The following is a 19,034-nucleotide window of genomic DNA, read 5'->3' as shown; positions in this document are numbered from 1 at the left end:
CCCAATCTGAAACCATCACAGTGATCTGAGCGAGATCCTTTGTGGGCTTCTTCAGAACTCTAGGTATGAGAGATGCAAGGGTGGGAAGGCATACAGGAGACCTGCATTGTACTACAGGAAGAATGTGTTTCCCGGTAATCATCATGGCAGAATATTTATAGGGCAATATTTATGACCCTATGCATTCTGGGCAGTGGGGAATAGATCCAACCAAGGCACACCTCTCCAGATGAAAGTGCCTTGGGCCATCTTCGGATGAGGATGCCACTGGTGGTCCGGTAACTGATGTCTGCTGAGCTACTCCACCCTGGCATTTAGAAGGACTGTCAAATCATTGGCTGTTATGGTACAGACATTTCCAGAGACACCGTGCTTCCTGGCACAAGATCCATGACTCCACACCATCCTGCTTGTTCCAGCACCACACAGCGGTTATGATGTGCATTATGGCTATGGGCAGGCCTTCCCCAGATAGATATGAGAGAGGCTTTCAAAGCCAAACCAATGGCACAAAGCTCCCAAAAGTTGGGGTGAAGCTTCGGCCAAATGATCAGCCCCAAACTAGAGGTGACACAACTATCATTACTCTGAGCTCTGGATGGGGTAGTGAGAATACCAGGCTGCAAGTAATGGTGTGTACAACAGCCACCACTGGAGGTTCCAGGCTGCCTTCTTTGAAATGAAGATGTTATTGGAAAGGCACCACCAGTGCTGTGTCCAGTGCAAGTAAAGGTTCTATTACAAGACCCATGTGCCATCATGCACACGAAACTAGCAGGATGCACAAAGCCAGAAGTCTCAGAACACTTTGCACCAGAATGCAGGAGTGAGGCTGAAACATCAGTATCGTTCCCTGTATGTGGCTAACGTGCTGCAGGACTGGAAAGGGATTCAATGCCTTTGTGTTCAGGATGGCTCCTATTAAGAGAATTGTCTGTGTAGGCTGAAGATGGGATTTCAGCTTGTCAGCTGAAAACCCCGGGGACCAAAGAGTGACCGCTGTCTGTAGGTGGCCATAACTGCCAGTGGTCAGCCTGACGTCAGCAGCCAGTTGAATCAGTACAAAAATATATAGATCCCTACTTGTAAAGATGGGAAGCAATCAGCGGCATCTCTTTTGTAAATGTCCAAGGAATCCTACCACAAAATGTATGAACAGCCTGTGGTACTTCATGATCGACACATGAAAGTAAGAACATAGGCCGAAGTCAGTATCTTGACCCTGTCCTTCCGCAGGAAGGTATTCAGATGACATAGGTCTGGAATCAGCCTGTGAGCTCCAAATTTGTGGGTAATATATGAAATAACAGAATAGCAACCCTTCCTGCACAAGGATGGAGGCATTATATTCTGTCTGAAGTAAACCAGGTTGGATATGGTGGGAAACTGATGTGAACAGTAGGGCATAACCTTGTTAAATAATCTGCAGATGATACTTCTCTGAATTTATAGCACAACAGCCAGATAGGCAAAAATGTATTCTGTTCCTTGTTGGTCGGATATGACCGTGAGAGGGGGGAAATCAAAGAAGCTTGGCTGCAAATGCAGCAGGGGAGGAGGATAATAGAAAGCTATATCTCTTGATGGCCATGGGATCTGCCACCACCTCTTGTGCCTTGAAAGGGTTGCAGTAAGGGTTGTAAGAGTTGCTTCAGAAATGGGCATGGCCCAGGGAGTATCCCCTGAACTTTTTTTCATGTTGATGGAATGGACAGGGAAGAGGCAGAAAACCTAAATAGCAGATCGCAGCATTATCTTTAAAAAATTTCAGCTCAGAATCTGCTTCTCGACGAAAGCCTGGAACTGTCTAAAGGACCCTCCAAAAAGAACCCCTACTTGTCACCAAAAAATACTATGTTGTCCGCCACCCATGACCACAATATTGGTTCTCGTGGTGAAGCCCTCACAGTCTGTAGGGTACAGCCAGCCTTCAAGACAATTTGTGCTGTATATCGTCTGTCTTGCATTGTCTGGGTGAAGGTGGTCCTCATAATGTCCCAGCAGGCAGGTCTCTATAGGAAGGAAGCTATAGGCCCAACCCTCCCACTGCTCTGCAGATTACTATCACAAAGAAGACACACTCCTCAGTGGACAGCCCTTCTGGGGAGTCCAAATGGGTTTCCAGGAAAGTATCTAGGCCAGAGGTATCCTGTATATCTAAAAATAAGCCAGCATCAGTATAATGAGGGGGGAGAACAAATTGTCCATCTCCTTATCGTCATACTTGTCATGCAAAACATTTTGGAGAACTTGAATGGCATTAGAATCCGATCCAAACTAGGTTTCCATTGTAGAACAATACTGGTGTTGAGACTGAGGATGCAGTTCTTCCAAATTTGGGACTGGTTATTGGCAATCTCATACTGGGCCATAAGACAGGCATGGGCTGACGTCAGCTTTGGTTTGGAAACAGCAACCCACATTCGATCAAGTGAGTGCCACTTGAGACTGGCTGAGCACTGGGACAGTTAGAACCAATGGGACTCTGGCACAGGAGTAGAAATATGTGCTGGTTCCAACTAGATGGAGGCCCAACAGGGTCAGTCGGTACTGAGATCCGACCAGCCAATCAAAATCTGATGGCACGCCACTGGGCTCTAGATGGAGCATGGCATCACTCTGAAAAGCTGCAGCATGGTCTCCCTTATGGCCTTCATTTTTTGTGGGGTCAGCGATAACCTGGAAAACTCAGAGCACGTTGGGAGCAGCCTCAAAACATGCTTTAAGTCAGACAATGGTAGCGGAGTCAGGTCACTGGAGTGTGTGACTTCTCCACAAAGTGTCAGTGGTGAGATGGGAACGAGTTACACTTTGATTCTTGTGCCACAACTTCTCTCTTCTTACCAGAAGTTGGGCTACGAGATTGCAGAGACTACTGTGTGATGGGGAATGGGCCCACAACTACAGAGGGTCAAATGTTTGGTGCATGGGTTACCTCACTTTTTTATGTTCAGTGACCTATATATTCTCCTCTCACTCCCAGGTTGCCTTTACGTGCATTCAGCAGCATTTGACTCATGACTTTGAAAGTGGCTAGACCCTAGGCACCAGAGGTGGAGCCGTGACCGACATTTTGCTTCTTGCAGTGGTATTTCCATAGCATGCCTTCCATTGCTGAAAACACAATTTTAGCATCTGTGAAATATGACAAAAAGATGGAGCAGAGTTCTAGATCAGCATCTGGAGAAATTCAAAAATTGAGGAATCTGTGGCTAGAAGTATCCATCGGAACGAAGAGTGAGTCACACTGCCGTCAACAATAAGGAATGCACGAGCACGGAAAAAGGGGTTAGGAATGGACAACTGCAACTTAGAAAAGCTATGAACGTTGTCAGTATTTAGCAATACTGTGAGTTGTGGAAATGACTAATGGAGGTTAGAGTCATTTCTTAAAATTGACGGTAGTGACTGTTATGAGAATAATTCGATTGACATAAGTGGTCAGGAGTTTGCAATAATGGAGCCACAAGGTTCTGGTTGATAGTTTATTTTATGAAGGCGGTCATTGATTCAAAGGAAGGCAATAGATTCATGTTTCTTTTTTGTGTGATAGGTAGGTTTGTGTAGGTTCAAAAATTGTAGAAGGATTTTAAGTGGTGGGGGCTCCAGGTCACAGCAAGATTCTATGCTCTAGCCATGTAGGTCTCATTAGAGATGATCTTGAGCCTCAGCACCGTTGAGGTTCCTGATCCCCCAGCACACAGGACGTCCTACTTCTTATATTTGCCTGGCATAAGGTGTCCTCACCTTAGTGCATACAAAACACAGAGACAAAGGGTGTCTCCTTGTTTTGGACGTGTTTGGGCCACAGAAGGGTCAAATTGTCACTAACCTATTACTCAAGCACAAAGAATCCATCCTGTTTAAGGCCATGGTGGAAACTAATTGTGTCAGCCAGTTAAGGAAAATAGCGACACTACTACATTGGTTCACCTCATAGTTTACTTAAGTACAAGCACTCTTCTTACTGCCGCATCCAGGAACACCATCATCTGTGCACAGTCCACAATGAACACCCAAACTAGGTTTCCAACTGATGCTCCATGACAAACTACTTTGGTAGTGTGAAAAATGTTATGGTTGTCTTCTCTCTCCACAGTTCTTTTTCAAGCTGTTCAGAATACTCTGCTTTTGTCACACAATACACAGATCCCTGGCCCTACCCCTTATGCCATGGCTGAAGGCCCTGCGCAGCATGGCTGCACGTCTGCAGAGAATTGGAAGCAGCGCCTGGCCAGAGACCAGGCACTGTGCCTAAGTGCTTTTGTGATTATTAAAACATTACATTTATTTTTGCAATGTATCTGTGTCTGTGGATCCTCAGTGGACCCATAGATGGAGATGTAGGAAAATCATGAAGCAAAATGGGGTCCTACGTTGGAACTGGATCCGTGGTTCTGAAAAAATTGCAGAGAAAGTTTTCATTAAAAATATAATAATGCATTTTGAAGAAAAGTTGACTCTAAGAAGATCCTTTTTGTTCATTGCTCATTTTGTGCAGTCTTGTGTTTTAGAATATGATGCCATTCTACAGGCTGCTCAGGAAATCCTATTGCAATCTGCTGTCAAGTATACTCCATCTCTTTCAAAAACTTCCAGGCAAAATTAATGTTAATGTTGTAGAGGCTATGCAGGCTATGGTCCCAGACGTATGCAGAAATCCCTTTGTTGACGCGATTAAGCAATCTGTTTATTTGTGGATAAAACTAGTCAGGCCATTTCCTTTTTTAACCTTTGACACATGTTTGCACATTCAAAGTCTGTGGGAGGTTGGGGGGGTGCGGGGGTTACAGGTGCAACAACTTTCCAAATGTTTCTTTTATTTTGAAACATAAAGCAACACCAGTAACTCTACCTAAGTCATTCCCTCCACAATGCTCAATAATTAAATCTGGTTCCTCAAATGGTGAAAATCTTTCCACTAAAGGTTTAAGTGGATGGCATTTTATTCCCAAGAGCCCAACCCACATAATGTCTACAACAGGCAATCCCATCTCCTTATCAATCCCAGAAAATCTAGCATACTCGCTACCCCACTAGACAAAGAAGTGACTTTCTATTCAAACATGAACTATACTTCTGGAGTACTTGTGACCCTCAGGGATTAAGCTGTCCAATGAGATTTCCTCACCATGAAGCAGTTATCCGAACAGAAAAACATGGATTGCTTTAAGGTAATTGAATTGCGGTTGGCTACTGTCGGTTACAAATAAAGATGCAGCAAGAGGTCACAAAAAGATCTAGGCTCTACTCTCAAGAAAATAAAAAATAAAACAGCTTGGCATTCCTACCTTTACAAGAGGGCACCATGCAGTTCAAAGTGCAGTGTGTACAGTAATTGGTTAGAACTGATAAGGACTACACATTATTCTAAATTTGCACTTTTCTGAAGACCTATGTATGCTGAACCTCTGACCTGGTAACAGGTAGAAACATGCTCTTACCTCGTAACCATGGATAACTAATGTACAGAAGAAGGGGGCATTTTTCTATTAGATAAATATATAAGGGTTATGCCATGTTCAAACAATGCCATTGTCTGCAACAAAATGTTTTTTCTAAAAAGCTTAACTCTAATTAGATATTACAGCCAGACCCTGGAGATTCATATGAGGGTGGCGTTTCATAAGGACAATGAGTGTGGCTCACAGAGAAGATGAGGGGAATTCTGTGGCTGAATGTTCTTATCAAGGTTTCCACTGGAATACTTCCAAGACTTTCTACAAAGAGTTAAATAATCTGAAGAATGAGTAGTAATTACATTTTAGGCAAGTGATTCATTTTCTAACATTTTTGTCTTTTATATATGATGTATTCTTAACGGTAAAGATATTTAAGTCAAGCGTTTCTGAGATAATAAATAATTAATATTAAAGACTGTAGGCTGGCCATTGTTAAACTATAGAAGTGAGAAACTAGAGCAGTACGTGCATCAATAATGCAACTATATATTTTACAAAGAATGTAAAAGTTCTGGTACATACAAGTTAAAGGTGAATTCATTTATGGAGTTTTTTGATTAGATGCTGTGTTGATGTGATTCGATCAGTTCTACGACAGGTACATTAACCGTGCTGATTCAATTTACAATCATTAAGTGCCACGTAATACTCGCTAATCATAGCCGGACACTCAAGAAACAATCGTACTCTATACTGCATGGAGAAGGAACAGAAAAACCCATGTAGACAACTGAGACATCGCAGACACTGAACTTGATAAGCAAAGTGTTGACGATGTGATTATTCAGAAAGTGGGGAAGTTAAAGGGTGTTAAGACGTGGGGTTATGTATGTGCTCTAATCGAATGTTTAGCTTGTTTTCAAAAGTGAACAGAGCCAAGTTCAGGTGCATTAAACATGGGACTATAACTTCCACGATCAATGATACAAAACAGCCAGTGAAACATATAGGCATGTAACTGGGTTTCCAGCCTATGGAAGGTTGGGTGTAGGGTCTGCTGCCAACACAACCTGTCCATGTCTGCAGGCCTACGCAATGGGTATTGGCTGCACAAAGGTAAGAATGCTCCTACAGCAAGCACACTCCTACTGGCACGACCTTAGGATATGCAGTGGGGTAGTACAACCACAGAGTGTGGAACACACAGCCCGGGAAGAGGCCAGGCTCTGTGGCCAACCCCCACTGTTCATGGCCTAGGGTTGGCTGCCTGTGGAGTTTGGGAGCCTTCCACTGCACAGCCATGCTGCACATGGCAAAAGCCATGGAACCCAGGCATTGTGGCTAACCAACCCTGTGCATGGCTGCTGGCCATGTGCAGCGTTGGTTGACCACACATGGAGGAGGGAAAGCTCCTGCAGCATACCTTAATTTGGCTACTGGCAGTTAGTGAAGTCATACAGGGTAAACACCCACTGTGTACGGCTGATACAAACCATATATCCTGGAAAACCTTGTTCTAAATACTAAGAGTAAACCTTCGTATTGTTATGCAATGTGCACTTCAAAATATATATGATGGTTACCTCTTCTTTCCGTGTTCTGTCATGCCGGTTCCCCAGTAGCCAGGAATTCCTAGGTAGCGTAAACCATTCTTTTGAATCCACTTCTTAACTGCAAATGACATTTTATTAAAACATGAGGAGAAAACTGTGCAATTTCCCACTACAAGAGCTGGTTTCGTCACTCACAGCCACATCAAACAACAACTCTCACTGCTCCTCGGAGGGATACCACAAGTATGAACACACAATGACAGCACTACAGTTTCATGACTTAAATCCCAAACATACTACTGACATTAATATACCCAATGTCCATATTACATTATATATGAAACACTTTCAAAGAATCAAGATGACCTTGCCCCTATCTTTTAGAACATTCAAAGAGAGGGGGGTGTAAGATAAAAGTATTTTCAGTCTTATGGGTTTGCCATTACGAAGTAAACAAGCATTGACCAATAGACTATTTTGACTTTATGCATAAGCTTTCACTTGTCCTCCAGCATCTTTTACTTTTTATGCAGGAAGATTCAAAAGTGGGCACACAATATAATACGGATGCTGGGAGAGCAAAAGTAATATTGGAGTGAAGAGGTGGTTGAAAGCAACAGAAACGTGAGGATGCACTCATTACAACTGTACACAGTACATAACAGTTGTAAGCTCTACCTTACCTGGAAGCCTCTCCTGTGTTAGTATGTCCCAATCTGAATAACATGCCTAGTATATTAGTTTGGTCAACTTCTGGAGATCACTTGTGGGGCAGGGTGCCTGTTGTAAATGGACAGTTTCTGCAAAGTCATCTCCAGACCTTTTGTCTTACTCCTCCTCTTTTTCTGAGCCTGTTATTGTTGGCTGTAGGACTCTAGCACTGGTCAGAAGTGAAAAGGTGCACAAAGTGCATGTACTCTGTGTCTAAAATATGACGACATTGGCTTCTCCAAGACTGACATATGTGCGTTACTACTAAGTCCCTAGTAAAGTGCACTGTGTGTGCCCAGGGCCTGGAAGTCAAATGCTACTAGTGGGTCTTCAGCACTGGTTGGGCCACCTCTGTGATAGCTTTTCAAACATGTCTCAGGCCTGCCATTGCAGAGCCTGTGTGTGCAGTTTAAACTGCTAGTTCGACCTAGCAAGTGAGCCCACTTGCCAGGCCCAAACTTTCCTTTTTATTATATGTATGACACCCCTAAGGTAGGCCCTGATTAGCCCCAAGAGCAGGGTGCAGTGTATTTAAAATGTTGGACATGTATGTTTAAATGTAACATGCCTAGGTAGTGAAAAACACTTACATTTGTTTTTCACTACTGCAAGGACTATCTCTCCCATGGGCTAGTATGAGGATTGCCTTATAACATGTTTTAAGTATAATTTCCAATTGGGAAAAGATAGAAAAATGTAGTTTGGTGTCTCTGGACTGGATTCAACTCTCTACATCCTGCAATATAAAGTTTCTCCAAGGGCCTGATGCGCTTGCCTCCTGTTTCTGAAGTCTCAGGGACATCAAAATCTTCACCTGTATATTACTACCAGCACCTGAACTCCTCTGCTTAGAGTCCTGCTCTGCCAAAAGGTGCCAAATCCAGTCCTGGGAGGTGTCTGTGGTGCTGCAACACAAGAACTGATGCAACAACACCAGTGCATCACTTGGAACCTATGATCCCACTGCAGAAATACAATTTTGATGCTGCCTTCAGTGAAGACGGGGACACCGCTCCCCAACTGCGTGACGCAACAACCTTGACTCACAACGCAGCCCCAGCTTGGCCAACGCAGCACCAATGCATCGGAACTAGTACTCATGGCTTCTGGACATCAATGCATCAACAAAGTTGCACGATCGGGAAATGATGTTCCACCTGCAAGTTTGACACACCCCCTCTTTCATCACTGAGCCTCAACACAACTAAGGTATTGCCAGTGGGTCTGTGTGACTCATGTACCAGGCCTGCGCTCCATCGCAGTTGGACTGAACTTTTGGATTTGTCCCAGCCAAGCGTGACAAATAACCCTGATTGGAGCTATTGTATTCAAAGCACTGCATTTTGATCTAATCTTTGAGAAATCATAACCTGACTTGTGTATGTTGGATTTTTGCCATTTCGGTCTTGGTTGTCTCAGATAAAGGTTGTGTATTTTTTTAAACTTGTGTGGAGTCCTTTTGTTGTGTTTTAACTGTGTTACTGTTTGAGTGCACAAATACTTTACACATTGCCCCTTTAGTTTAACCTGACTGCACTGTGCAATGCTCCCAGAGGGTGAGCACAGGTAAACTTTTAGTGTGAACCTTACTGGCCCTGACTAGGACTGTTATCCCTACTTGGACAAAATGCAAACACCTCCCAACTAGAGACCTGATTTCTAACAATGCCCATTTCTCGGGTCCTTATTTAAAGTCTTGTGTTCAGTTTGAGAAGAGGCCAACACTGGAATATTGTGTAACTTTGGGGACACTGATAGTGATTTGCATAGCACATTCCTACATGAAGTGCACTCCTCTACCAGCCCCTGTAGATGCGGTGTCCATTTCTGGAGGTAAACTCTGGTAGAGTCTGCCCAGTTCTTGGAGGCCCATTTGGAGCAATATTTCTATTGTCATACATCAGCTGCAAAACTGGTGTATATGAGCAACTCACGTATTGGCGTATGTGGAAGGGTTATGTTACTGAATTGGGCTACACATAGGAAAGCTACTCATAGATAGCTTGAAAGCTACAGGCTCCCGAAGTACTCGTTAGAGAAGTCTGTTCTAGACAATCCTATTCTTAGAAATGATAGGTTTCTGTTGTCACGTCCCTTCCCTATCCAGGGACTGAATCATTCCTCCCAGCAGATCCTGATATAAAAAGGGATTACATTACTCTCTACCAATGCTCCCTCTAGGTTGTGTGCTAGGGCGACCTCCCAGTCCACGAGTTTCTCTCCACAAATGAAGTTATCAGGAGAGGCACCAAAAGGGGGCCTCCTGCTGAGCAGCAGGCGAACCTTTTGGCCTAAGCGGAGAAAAATCAGCAAAAAAGCCAGTAACAAAAATACAAAGCAAAATTTTAGTTTTAAAAATGTGTCAATATGCAAAGATTTGGTTACAGTCTAAAGCGATTTCTCTATTCCGTCCACACAGTTTAGGAGTCTACCTTACTCACTATACATGTATTAGTGCTTCAATTTTTCCAGACTTTAAAAAAGGAATGTGTACACAAAGTCTGCTCCTCTGACTGCAGCGGAGTTCCACTTGGCATGGCTTCCACTGAGTTCTCAGCAAACTCTGTAGGAACGGTTCTTTTTATTTTGTTATTTTTAATAATTCATTGGTATGTTGAGTCCTTCCTGTTTGATAAGTCAAGAGGAGGAGGGGATCTAAACAAAGAAGTGTCATATATTCCCCAGTACTGAACTTTGCGTGTACAACATTTCTTGCATCACATTGATATGACAAGCGAGATATATTTCTTGGGGTCTATGTAATTCCTGGAAGCATAAACCAAAAGTATTTTCCTTTAATGTTAAATGGGACGGGAGAATATTTCATGCAGAGTAATCATATATAAGGAGGCAACATGGACTCAAATCCAGATTTAATCACTGGAACAAACTGCACGATACAAGTGAAATGTTTACGTTTGAGATCACCTTGAAGTAATTCAGTTTAGGGTGTATGCTATTACAAAACCCTCACGTTTACAGGGGGTTAATGGACAACAATGTTACTACAAATATGACAATTTTTCCACATAAACGATGCACTTGAAAAACAGAGGTGTGATTCTTTCTTAACTAATGGTATCATCGTCATGGCAAGGGGAGTTCACGATTTTGTAACGCTAAACTATCACTTTTAATTAGGCCCGGGTAAAATTTGATAAACGCTATAAAGTCAAGAAATTCACAACTGTGCAGTGTTTTTGCCCATACAGTATAGTTTGACCAGAACAATTCTCACAGGGACACTCTTTCTGGTTCAACAATTGTACTCCGATTTCTAAACCACTATGCTAAATACGTCAACTTTTTTGAATTTCAAATCAAATTTTTACACGCCGCTTGTTTACAAGATTTACAGTCAAAATATTTTAATTTCACAGCCTGAGTTCTGGATTCAAGTGCCAAGTCAGAATCGTGGCCCAGCTCTGCTTTGCCGGTACCCTATTAAATCTGATGACTTGCCCACCGCCACTACAGATATGGACCTCTTCAGCCTGTTTGAATTGTTAAGCTATCAGTGTCACATAAATACAACAGTGAAACTGGAGGCTACTCACAGAGTAGACACTTAAACAACAATTGAGAAAGCACTTGAGGCCTCCCAAGGGGTAAAGAAAGTGCTACACAAATACCAATACACTCTGCTGGAAAATTTGTATTTAGAAGTTAGATTGACTTCATCTTTGATATCTGTCAGAATAAATCTGATGCGTCTATCTCTCCCGCCTCCCTCTGTAATCACGCCTCCATTCGCTGTGGTGATTTCTTTTGGCAGGCAAGTGCGCAAGCACTAAATTAGCACCAGTGGCTCAGGTATCTGAGCTAATTGCCTTATAAAGAAATTGTGCTTCTGTATTGAACTTCTCATTACTTGCATTTTTCAACCAAATGGACTTCCAAACAATTAGCAGACCACTTTACTATCACATTTTGAATTGACTGTGTAGTTCAATCTGTGCCATAATAATACATTTCTACAAGTCCTCAGCAGTGTCTGCACCACTACTTTTTACATATTTGTTTCTGAGAGTTAGAGAGAGAACCCAGGAGAGCATGCTGGAGTCAAAGAGGAAGGTAAACGAAGCAATTTACAAAGTTAAGCAGAGCAAATAAAATAAGAACCCAAGAATAGGTGTGAAAGTTTAAGAGTCTTAGTGGTACGGTAGAAAACAAGGAAAGACAGAGTCCGAATGAGTGAAAGAGTTTGAGGGACCTCATGAATGAGATATAGAACGTGTGAGAGGGTAAGAGCGCCCAAATGGCTATTAGCAAGAGAAACCCCAACAATTTTAAATAAGGTCAATGCTAAGTTTACACATGCACTAAAGGCAGAGTCTCCACTCTGGAGGTGGCTGCGCAGAGGGACTTGTGGGAGGGCAAGCTGAGAAAAGGGCTCTTCACACAAGTGCACAGGAGGCTGAGCCACCACTTCTGTGTTGACTGTACATATGGAGGAAGGAGCAAGAGTTACTGCATGGATCTTTCTTAGATTGTCATGTGCCGACAGTCACAATTACCAAAAACTGATTTGATGACCCAAGATTACACATGTTCAGCAGATGGGTGACAGTGTAAAGGCCAATGCGATGGCGATATTCATGGTTGCAAATCAGATAAAGATAGTACAAAGATTAAGGGTTTTATGTATGGTTTGGTAGGTGCAGGAGATCTACCAAAAATGGTGGATGCCCCCTGCACTACTTCAAGTGTGCAGAGAAACTATGGAACACTAAGGCAGATGGGATTTCTGCCAATGTTTTGTAGAATCTTTTAACACCGATGTCCTAGGCCTGACCTACTATGGTGCTATAAACTGGGCACCAAGTACAGAGTTTCTGTACTTGATTTGATTATGTCACTCCTTTTGTGACTTGCTCTTGGACCCCGACTCATTCCAAACGCTGCCAGTGCTATGTGAAAAAACAACATATCATTCACTGTACTTCCAAATACTTTCTAACTAGGCCAATCGCTGCTAGTGCACTTTGTTCCCCTATTCTACTTCTACTTAAAATTCTTCATTTTGGGAAATATAAGATGACAGGACTCGTTTGTGCACTGTCTCCAACCCAACCCTGGAAAACCTTCAGCCTGGCAATCAGGGAAACTTCAACTCTTCCCTCTTTTTGGATGAGGCTCAAAACTTGTTGACTTCATCATAATAATATAGTTTTCGTTCTCTGTTTCTGATCTTCTTTCTTTACCAAACTGAGGGCTCAATAGAACGATGATAACAAAAATAAAGTCTCACTGTACTGAACAGGAAGACAAGGTAAAAACCAAACTCCAGTTGGAAGCTCAGAGAATTATATAACTGCAGCACAATGCACGGGGCTAAAAGGCCAATCTGTCCCTTTGCTATGGTTGGTAATAGGCCGTTCACTGGCTCCTGTAAACTGACGCACCATGCATGTATACAAGCTGGACCACTGCAGCACCAGTCTAATGTCAGAATCTTACACTGGCAGCTGTAAGTCCTTAGGCTTCACAGAGTCACAAAACTTGCCTCACCCCTGTTGCAAACAATGACGGGTAGCCAGTTTCCTTTCAGTGTCAAGGAAAAGGGAACTTAGAAGCCTCAAAAAAGCAGATGTTTATATATTTGGATTTCTGAAGTTGCCCAACAGTGAAAAGACACCAGAGTGCATTAGGGTAAGCTCCACAATTGTGGCATTAAGATAAGCTCTGCTGAAAACACCAAATGTAGCCCAGCTGCCATTCTCTGGCCATTACAATGGCACTTAAAGACCTTCAGAGACTGTGTGTTGGTATGCTTGCAGTCCTATCTGGGGTCACCAGATAGTCAAAGGACTCTGATGTGGCATTAAAATAGGGCCTTTCCTTCTAGATTCCTTCTCATCATTGTAACACAAACAGGACATGTCATCGTGGTCACCAAAATATTTGGTGTCCTAAGAGGCCTTTCAGATTTTTCATGAAGAAGGGCACAATGCAGTAACCTATAGTTTTTAGGTCGAGCCTGCAGGCAGCACACATGCACTTGGCAAGACTCTTTGCATCTAAAAAAAAGAATTGTTTTTAAAACTCTAAAAAGGGGCTTTACCCCAGCCCATTACTTGCCATACGTGAACCTGCCCATCACTTACTACTCCTCTTTGTGGTGTTCTAATTTTGCACCAGTTACTGCATGCCTTTGTTATGTTTGTGGTGGAGCATGGACGAAGTACAGATTGATTTAACTTAATAAAGTGTCTGTCTCCTGCTATAAATTCAGGTACATTTTTGTACATTTTTATATAGCGCAAACTTGACCTGACCGTAAAATATTGGGTGCTTTACATGAGCACTAGTTACAGTACAGAAGTACACATTCATCTTTATGCTGGGAGATTAAGAGATGTGCCACATCTGAGGTGACACCACTTATTTTGTTTCAGCCAAAGCCCTCCATTGTTAAACCATTAATCCACAATTATGGGTGGGCTTCAGGCAGTGCTGTTTTCAGTCAGCAGCTGTAAACACAGTACCTGTTGACATTCACTGTTCCCATTACAAATCCCAACTTGGACACTGCATTGCACTGGCTGAAAAACAATAGAGTTGCTGGCAGGCACCCTGTTAGTAGGACCAGCTGCATCTATGGCACCTGGTAATTTCATTCAGTTAAAACTGTTATCAAGATCGCGGCCTATTTGTATGTTGCACAGTGATCGCTGATACTTTGTAATATACCTTACTCCAATCTACCCTACCTTACTACAACCTACCCCACACAACTACAATCTACCCCAACCTACCCCACTACAACCTAACTCACTCCAATCTAACCCATTCTACCCCTCCACTCTACCCCACTCTAACCCAATCTACTCCACTCCACCCCACATTTCCCCAGTGTACCGTACTCCTATCTATCCAAACCACTCCACTACAATCTACCCCACTCCACTCAACCCAAAATTTCCCATCCTAATCTACACCACTCCAGTCCAATCCACCCCACTCAATCTTTCCCACTCCCCTCCAATCTACCCCTCTCCAATCTACCCTGCTCTACGCCATTCTAATCTACCCCGCTCGGTCAACTCCAGTCTGCCTCACCAAGCCCACTTTACCTCACTCCACTGTTTTCTGATGTACCCCACTCCACCCTACCCCAATCTTTCCCACTCCAGTCTACCACACTTCACTCCACTATAATGTACCTCAATGTACCCCATTCCAATCTACCTCAGTCACCCCACTCTACCCCAATCCACCCCACTCCAATCTACCCCACTTAATTCTTACCCAATCTACTCACGACAGTCTACCCCAGCTTAATCCGATCTACCCCAGTCCACTGCACCCCACCCTACTCCACTCCACCAGCTTTTAGCCATGCTGAACAGCAGCCATACTGGTGTAAAACATGGCTATCATACACTGCCAATGCCAATAATGTTTTGCCAATGCTTGTTTTCAATACATCTAGTTACAGAAATGAGTACACCCCAGCAGAAGCGGCAGATGCTCAAATATGAGCTCACACTTGAGCCTCCACCATCAACAGTTCATCCCACAATGTATCTACCCAAAACACTCCCACATCACATATTTCAAAGCGACTAGAATTACACAGATATAAACAATAAGAGCCACACTAAACAAAAGATACCACACGGGGCTCACAACAAAGATGCTTCTTGGACAGGCACTACTCATTCAACCAAGCATAGCACCATAGCTGTTCACGATCTAGTGTACATATAGGTTAAACACACAGCACAAACCCCCCACCACCCACCTCCTGTCACGGTCGTAGAGGCTGAAAAAGAGGGAGCGGTTGCGAAACGCACTCCAGAAGAGGCACCAAAATACAAGAGGCATAGGAACAAATATTTATGTCTGGCCAATCCCAGCCACGGTGGGGAGAGTTTTAGGAAGCTTTTCCACTTCAAAGAGACCCTTAAACATTGAGAATCTATCATTACTACTTTATGCAAGCACAGCGTTTGGTTTGTTGAACAATGGTTATCTAGCACTACATGGGGAGCTCCGACTAATAGATCGAGCGGCCTCTTCAGAAAGGAGGCTGCCAATGTAAGTCGAGTTGGCTTCAAGAGCCTATGATTTTAATGACGTAGGTTGTGTAATTTACAGACCTACCCAATGCCTAGGCCTATGCTAGGGTCACTGCAATAAACATTTTTGTTGAACGTGTGCTTGATATTATTTTCTTTGACATTTTAGCTTAGTTGGAGGTGGCTTTCCTGAAGCACAAGATGCAAATCGTCTGTGCCATCTACCCAGACTAGGCGACAACCATGCTCCCCCACACTACTCCTTTAGTAAAAATAAGCTCACACAGCTCATCCATTATTCTGAATGTACAACCAAACACTCGGCTTACACCTTCATAACAGCTACACATATACTTTAACCCACACCCTAGCTCACACCTTTCAGGCTCGCACCTCCTCCTAAGTTCAACAAAACAAATCTGCACTGTTCTGAAAAGACTTGCAAGTCATAGGTCTACATTACACACCCAGTGTGTAAGACGAGGGTCTTCACCAGGTACCTACAGGGTAAAACAAAGCCATTCGAACTCTAATTTGGTGCTAGACCGAGGACTGCACCCCTAACGCTACAAGATTTAGGATTTGTTTCACCATCTTCGAGTAAAGATGTGAGAACTGGGTATAACGTGCCATTACTTGCCGTATTTTAAGAGAGAAACTATAGTAGCACTGTTTTCTTTCGAAACAAGAAGCTCCTAATCCATGCAACCACGAGGCTCCTTGCATCAGCTTCAGTGGGGGTGCTGGGCTCAGCAGTCACACTTCCTGAAAATGATGAGGAGCTCACCACATGGCCCGTGTCGTGGAATTCCCCATAGAAGCGGGGAGGAGATACTCCTGAGAGCGAATAAGACAAAAATACAGATTTTTCCTATCCTATCTAATATGCATTTGGTTCTGCTGACAGCAGGGCCGGTTCTACAGCAAATGGATTCTAGATGGCCATGTAGAGCAACAACAGCAGAGGCTAGTCAGATTTCCCATAAAAGTATAAAAAGTGACCCATTTATCAGGAAATTGTGAGCCAACGCAAGGCTTTGTTTAGGCACAAGTAAACGTTTGACCCAGCCCTGTCCCACACATGCAATGGGCAATTTATTTCACATAAAGTATCACTGGAGTTACTTACTGTCTCCGGATTTTGTGGCACGTTGATAAAATTTTAGCTCAGAAAACAGAGGTCCATTTTCATGATACTCCTGTGAAGATAAATATATTAGCTTTTCGATTTTGAAAATGTTTTAATACATAACATGCATACACAATCTTTACTGAAACGCCATTATTTACTCCATGTGGAACAAAACGGATGCCACACCAGACCATTGTTTGGAGGTGTTATTACAACTGTAATGCGGTTAATACAAGTCAAGATTAACACTCGCAATCTGAATCGTCTGTGATGACTTGAGTGATGTCCAATAACTAAGCACAAGCTGACCAAACAGCACTTGCACTGTGCCATTTACAAAGGTAGAGTATATTCAACAGTGAAAGCCATGAGAAAGGAACCAGAGAAGAACAGAGATTCGATCTTACGTTCAAATTGACTACAGCTGCTCTCATTGGATATTCTTTCAAAAATGAAGCCTAATGCTTCCCAGCATGCAAATATATACAGGTACGTGGATGTCATACAGAAGGGAGTTGCGATGTGTTATGGCATAATAATATGTTTTGTATGCAGCGCTTCCTACCGCATTTCTGCTTTCTAGGGGTCATATTTTCATTGCAGAAAAAGAAACAAATATATATATATAGTACTTCTGTGGTGCGTACCTTGCCAAAAATCAGAAGAGCATTGTACAAGGCAGGCTTAAAGTCAGCGAGCGGTAGGAGAGAATTGGAGTTGGGGAAGGTCAATGCATTTTGATGTGGTATTCTTTAAAGAAGTGAGTCTTCAACTCTTTTCTAAATTGGAGCATAGTTGGGGCAGTCCTGACGGATATGGGGATGTTGTTGTATTGTTTCGTATTGTCATTTGTAGAGAGCATGGCTATCCCAACAGGGTTTCCTGCCGGTGGCACAACAAAGGCCCCTGCAGCTTCAGGGGACCCCCTCAGCGCAGCACCTGGCTTGGGTGAGTCTGGAGGGGGTCCCCCTCTATGTTCTTTGCAGGCCCCCCCCTTGTTTTGGTATGCCACTGTTCCCAGCGCTATGCTACCTAACAGAGGCATGGTTGAGATATTATTACAGAGATCCAAACATTCTCTGGAACTTCAAACGGGAATCACAAACCCTCAAATCAGGGGGAAGAGACTTTCGAAGCTTTCAATCAATCAATCAAAGCGACTTATAGAGCGCGCTACTCACCCGTGAGGGTCTCAAGGCGCTGGGGGGAGGGAGGGGACAGGAGATCACAGTTCGAAAAGCCAGGTTTTAAGGCCCTTCCTGAAGAGTAGGAGGTCCTGGGTCTTGCGGAGGTGGGTGGGGAGGAAGTTCGAGGCTTTGGGGGTCAGATAGGAGAAAGATCTGCCTCCAGTAGTGGTGTGTTTGATGCGGGGAACTGTGGCGAGAGAGAGGTCGGCGGAGCGGAGGTGACGTGTGGAAGGTCACTCTTTCGTTAAGGTAGGTTGGGCCGGTGTTGTGGACGGATTTGTGTGCGTGGATGAGGATCTTAAAGGTGATCCTTTTGTCTATGGGGAGCCAGTGGAGGGATTTGAGATGTGGTGAGATGTGTTCATGGCGGGGGAGGTCGAGGATGAGGCGTGCTGCTGAGTTCTGGATTCGCTGTAGTTTGCGCTTGAGTTTGAGTGTGGTACCGGTGTAGAGGGCGTTGCCGTAGTCTAGCCTGCTGCTGATGAGTGCGTGGGTGACTGTCTTTCTGGTCTCTGTGGGGATCCATTTGAATGTTTTTTTCAGTGTGTGGAATGTGTTAAAGCATGAGGAGGTGACGGCGTTGATTTGTTGGGCCATTGAGAGGGAGGGATCCAGGATGATGCAGAGGTTGCATGCGTGGTTTGCGGGGCCTAATGTGGTGGGCCACCAGGAGGAGTCCCAAGTGTTTTTGTGTGGGCCAAAAATGATTATCTCGGTTTTGTTGGAGTTGAGTTTGAGGTGGTTGGCTGTCATCCAGGCAGCGGTGTCAAGGAGTGCAGCGTGTAGGTGGGTTTTGGCGGTGGTGGGGTTGCGGGTGAGGGAGAAGATGAGTTGTGTGTCATCAGCGTATGAGAAGATGGTGATACCATGAGGTTTGAGGATGTTGGCTAGTGGGGTCATGTAAATGTTGAAGAGTGTGGGGCTGAGGGAGGAGCCTTGTGGGACTCCGCAGGTGATTTTGGTGGCGGAGGATTGGAAGGGTGGGAGACAGACTTTTTGGGTTCTGTCGGTGAGGAAGGAGGTGA

General features: G+C 43.8%; 1 protein-coding gene across 4 annotated transcripts in view; it reads right to left on the bottom strand.

The window, feature by feature from the left end:
- The window catches only part of VRK2 (VRK serine/threonine kinase 2), a 414,359-nt gene that overhangs the window by 355,722 nt on the left and 39,603 nt on the right, over positions 1-19,034 (bottom strand). For all 4 annotated transcript variants that reach the window (XM_069234371.1, XM_069234370.1, XM_069234368.1 and 1 more), the window contains exons 4-5: positions 16,820-16,889; positions 6,986-7,073 (exon numbers count right to left, since the gene is read on the bottom strand). In XM_069234371.1, the coding sequence (XP_069090472.1) occupies positions 6,986-7,073; positions 16,820-16,889 (158 nt within the window). The remainder of the gene's footprint in view (positions 1-6,985; positions 7,074-16,819; positions 16,890-19,034) is intronic.

The sequence above is a fragment of the Pleurodeles waltl genome, chromosome 5 (genome assembly GCF_031143425.1).
Source record: "Pleurodeles waltl isolate 20211129_DDA chromosome 5, aPleWal1.hap1.20221129, whole genome shotgun sequence".
NCBI classification, from domain to species: domain Eukaryota; kingdom Metazoa; phylum Chordata; class Amphibia; order Caudata; family Salamandridae; genus Pleurodeles; species Pleurodeles waltl.
This window is presented reverse-complemented; position numbering and strand designations above follow the sequence as displayed.